Source organism: Procambarus clarkii, chromosome 15 (genome assembly GCF_040958095.1).
Source record: "Procambarus clarkii isolate CNS0578487 chromosome 15, FALCON_Pclarkii_2.0, whole genome shotgun sequence".
NCBI lineage: Eukaryota > Metazoa > Arthropoda > Malacostraca > Decapoda > Cambaridae > Procambarus > Procambarus clarkii.
This window is the reverse complement of record NC_091164.1, coordinates 21794819-21799269: the sequence shown is the minus strand read 5'-3', so window position 1 is coordinate 21799269 and position 4451 is coordinate 21794819. Positions and strand designations below refer to the sequence as shown.

Below are 4451 nucleotides of genomic sequence, written 5' to 3'. Positions count from 1 at the left end.
CACCACCTGACCCCTGGGGACACCACACTCAGACACACTCCCCACCACCTGGTCCCTGGGGACGCCATACTCAGCCACCCTCACCTTCACCTGCAGTTACCACCTACAACACGCTGCTACCGGAACCTTTACACCTCGCTGGCTAACAAATTGGCGGGCAAAGACGTCAACCTATACGTCCACACCATTAACCGGCTGCTCACCGCAAATGGACTGCCGATGGTGACAGTATTCGGCGGCCCTCTCCTCCAGGTGCCGGCCCCACAACCAGTCCAGAAATGGGGACGCCACCCGTCCTATCTGCCCTTGTCAACATTGACATCATATTCGAAGACAATGACGGACCACCTATAACTCCGACAACCGACACCAGGAGGCGCTCCAGAGCCGACACCGACATTGACGAGAATGGTCTTGTGACCGACGACGACGACAAAATGACCGCCTATGTTTTCTTCGTTGCACCAAGCGAGTTTAACGGCAATACAAACACCATATGGCAATTGGCCCAAAAATGTAACAGGATAATCAGCACGAAGAACGTCAACAGACACCCGTACCCCATGTATGGCCACGCCTCCTCCCTGACCTCCTACACTGACCGCACCATACTGAAGGAAGCGTATCACCACCCGGAATTCCACCGCAAATTCCTAGATGGACAAATAAAATTCCTCAAAAAGGACGACGATCCCGATGCTTCCAAACGACCAACGTTATTTTGTGCAAAAGAAAAGCGTCACCTTGCACGTTAATACAAGTATTTGTGTACGTCTAGTAAAATATTGCATGTGCAAATGAAAAGGTGTATATGTTTATCACTCAGAATGTTCGGTAATATGTTGATTGTTTGTGATGTGAGTGTGTTTATATATGAACACGTTTTACTGATTGGGGTGCGAATAGTTTGAGCTACCTCACCCCTTTTTGTGTATTTATACCTCAATAAACTTATTTAAATTTCAATGCCTCTAGGAGGACAGCCATTACTTTAACAAGCCTGGCCTGAGGACGGGTTGATATATAGATGTGGCCAATGTTTGTTGTAGCGATTTGTACTTACTGACACTTATAAGAATAACACAAGATGTATTCACTACTCCATGATGAGCCTTGCCATCAAATATATCCTCTGGCTCTGATGTCTTAAAGCCTATATTCGTCAAGAATACTGGCCTGGTGCCTGTGGTTTCTCACTGGTCAATTTGGTTATAAGTATCAACTGGCTGTTGCCTCTCTCTGTGTAAGTCTTCCTACATATCTACATTATTTCAACCAAAACCTGCATTTAATACATTGCATTACAGGTTATCGTTGACCTGTCTAGGCTAAGACAGCTAACTTAGACCTATTCAGACCAGGACAGATACTGCTGGCCAATAATGGTAAGGACATTTACCACTACCGTGTCCCAGCAGGGTACTGACCAGTGACCGTCCAGGTCAGCACAGTGGCATCTGGTCTCCCAAGATCGCACACGTTACTATTACTCTCCAGCTCAGCACCATTATTGATGCCCGGTCCTAATAAAGGAGTTTCATCTGCCCTGTATAGGTTAAGAGAATAATTTCTTATACAAATTTAGTTATAACAGCCTTTAAAATTAGTACACCTTCTAAGGGGAAACTCCGTTCATCTCGGATGTGATGAAGCATTTATATATCTATATATTTATTTATCTATTCTTTGTGCAGGAAGGTAAAGGAATTAAGATGCTCCAGCCTTAGGGGCCTGATGGCTGAGTGGACAGCGCTCAGGATTTGAAGTCCTAAGGTTCCGGGTTCGATCCCAGCAGAAGCGGAAAGAAATGGGCAAAGTTTCTTTCACCTTTATGCCCCTGTTCACCTAGCAGTAAATAGGTACCCTTGAGTTAGACAGCTGCTATGGGCTGCTTCCTTGGAATGTGCAACAAAAAGGAGGCTTAGTCAAGGACCGGGGCGTGGGGGACGCTAAGCCCCCCGAAATCATCTCATGATAACCTCAAGATAGCCTAATGACGTTTCATGCCTAATGATGGTCGCGTGTAACGACCCTCCAGCTCTCGCTTGAAAGCAAGACGGGTGCAAAGCTGATGAGCACATTTGCCAAAACCATGACAAATACAGATGACATCATGGAAAAATTCTATGAGGAACTCGACATCCTCACTGCAGCAGTCCTATATTCAGAGAAGCTTATTATACTAAAGAACTTCAACGCCAGAGTAGGAATGGACTACCAGACCTGGGAAGGGAACATTGGAAGACAAGGCACTGGCAAGTGCAACAGCAACGGCCTTCTGCTCCTCACGTTGTGTACTACGCACGACCTCATCCTCACCAACACACTGCTTCACCTTCCCACCGGCACCACGACATCAGGGATGCACCAATGTTCTAGGCCTTGGCATCTGGTTGATTACATCATCACCAGGAAGAAAATGGGGCAGGACATGAGAGTGACTGAGGCCAGGGGTGCCGACTGCTTGACTGACCATCGCCTCATTGTGTCTAAGTGCAAACTCCGCATCCTGCCCATGAGAAGACCCCAAGATCAGAAGACTGTAAAGAGACCCAACATCTCTAAGCTGAAGAGCAGCAAAATTAAGTTGCTGACGGATTCTTCAATCCCCTAGAAGGCAGGATGATATACACACCCCAGAACGGCCTAGGACAGCATTGAGGTGAGGTGGCCAGCCTTCCGAGATGCAGTCTATTCTAGTGCCCTAGGGCGCCTCCGACCAGCAACCCGCAGACAAAACAAGGACTGGTTCGACGAAAACGATGTGATACAGGTATTGCTGTACATCAAAATCACCTGTTCCGTGCACACCAGCACAACCCTACATTACCAGCAAATGTGCTGCATCTGCTACTCCGGGTAGATGGGGCTCGACAGCCTGGGGAAGGCAGCTCATCTAGGTGAAGTACAACCCTGATCACAAACTTCCGCTGCCTCGCGGCCATACCAACTTTTGGGATGTACTTCAGGAGTCAAACTCAAGGAAAAATCCGGAGTTGGAGCCCCCTAAACCAGTTCGTTGTTGGCCTCAACCTCGTTCTCGCAGCTCCTGCGACGGTGCTGGAACCAAGCATATTGGCGTTTGCCTTTCCATTGGACAATTTCATAAATGTGGCGTGGGGGAACCTACTGAATGGGTAACAGCTTCTCATCCATGTCGATCTACCCCAGGCTTTGCTTCCTGGAGAGGACACTCCAGTCTTGGAAACCAGAGCGCAACTCCATAATCTCCCAAGATTGCAGGATGCCTACTACAAGCGAAGTAAGATGCCTTTGCCAGAGCTCGAAGAATGGTGCAAAGTAAACTCTGTGAGATGCAGGGTGTATGGTTTAGCAAGGAGGCCGTTGAAATGCAAGGTTATGTAAACAGTCACGACTCCAGGCGTTTCTATGACGCTCTAAAGGCTATATATGGACCACAGACCTCTGGCTCTGCTTCTTTCTTTAGTGCATTTGCGACTCAAATGCTGACGAAGAAGACTTGTACGATTATGATCTTGGAGAGATGGGATGAACACATTGATCAGGTCCTTAACAGCCCTGCCTCAATCAACAATGCTCCATTGCTTGGCTACCTCAAGTGGAGATCAACCAGGACCTTGATAAACTTCCCATAGAAGAAGTCAGGAAGAAGTTCTTCAGGAAGACTCTGAAGTCTCTGACTTCAGAGTCTTCCTGAAGTCTCTGAAGTCTCTGACTTCAGGAAAAAGTCCAGCAGCTTTCCTGTGGCAAAGTGCGTGGATCAGATGCAATCCCTGCTGAAGTGTATAAAACAGGAGGTCCAGCCATAATGCAGAAACTGACGAAGTTCTTCCCGTCCATGTTGAATGAAAGGGAGCTCCCACAACTGTTAAAAGATTCCAGCCTTGTTTACATCTACAAGAGGAATAACAACCGGCAGTCTTGCGATAATCACTGGGGAATATCTTTTCTATCCATCGCTGGAAAGGTCCTGGCTCGTATCCTGCTCAACTGTCTCCTACAAAACCTTGAGTAGGGTCTCACCCAGAAAGCCAATGTGGCTTCCACGCAGAACTTGCAACTGTCGATATGATATTTCCTGAACGCCAGCTCCAAGAAAAATGCCAAGAGCAACATAACGACCTTTTCGTGACCCAAAGCCTTCGATACGGCCAGCAGAGATGGCTTGTGGAAGAAGTCTTGTAGGATTGGTGCATTTGTTTGATAATTATTTACTTAATTCTGAAAGAAGATTTGGCTGTCCCAGCAAACTCACTTCGATTGTCCGGCAGTTCCACAATGCCATGATGGCGAAAGTACTGGACGATGGAGCCAAAAGCTATCCCAGTGACGAATAGTGTGAAGCAAGGCTGCGTTCTCGCACAAACATTCTTCAGCATAGTATTCTTGGCCATGCTCACTGATGCCTTCCGTGTTTGCCAGGATGGAATACCCATTAGATACAGGACTGACAGTGGGCTGTTAAACCT

The 4451-nt window shown here is 47.3% G+C and overlaps 1 protein-coding gene across 1 annotated transcript; it reads left to right on the top strand.

Moving 5' to 3' along the window:
• The first annotated feature begins 2092 nt into the window (after positions 1-2092).
• On the top strand, positions 2093-2614 carry LOC138364974 (craniofacial development protein 2-like). The gene has a single exon (XM_069325061.1). The coding sequence runs from the start codon at positions 2093-2095 to the stop codon at positions 2612-2614; it is 522 nt and encodes a 173-aa protein (XP_069181162.1).
• The last annotated feature ends 1837 nt before the right edge of the window (positions 2615-4451 follow it).

Excerpts from the sequence above, each read along its gene's own strand:
- LOC138364974 (XM_069325061.1), top strand. The coding sequence starts at position 2,093 with ATGACAAATACAGATGACATCATGGAAAAATTCTATGAGGAACTCGAC.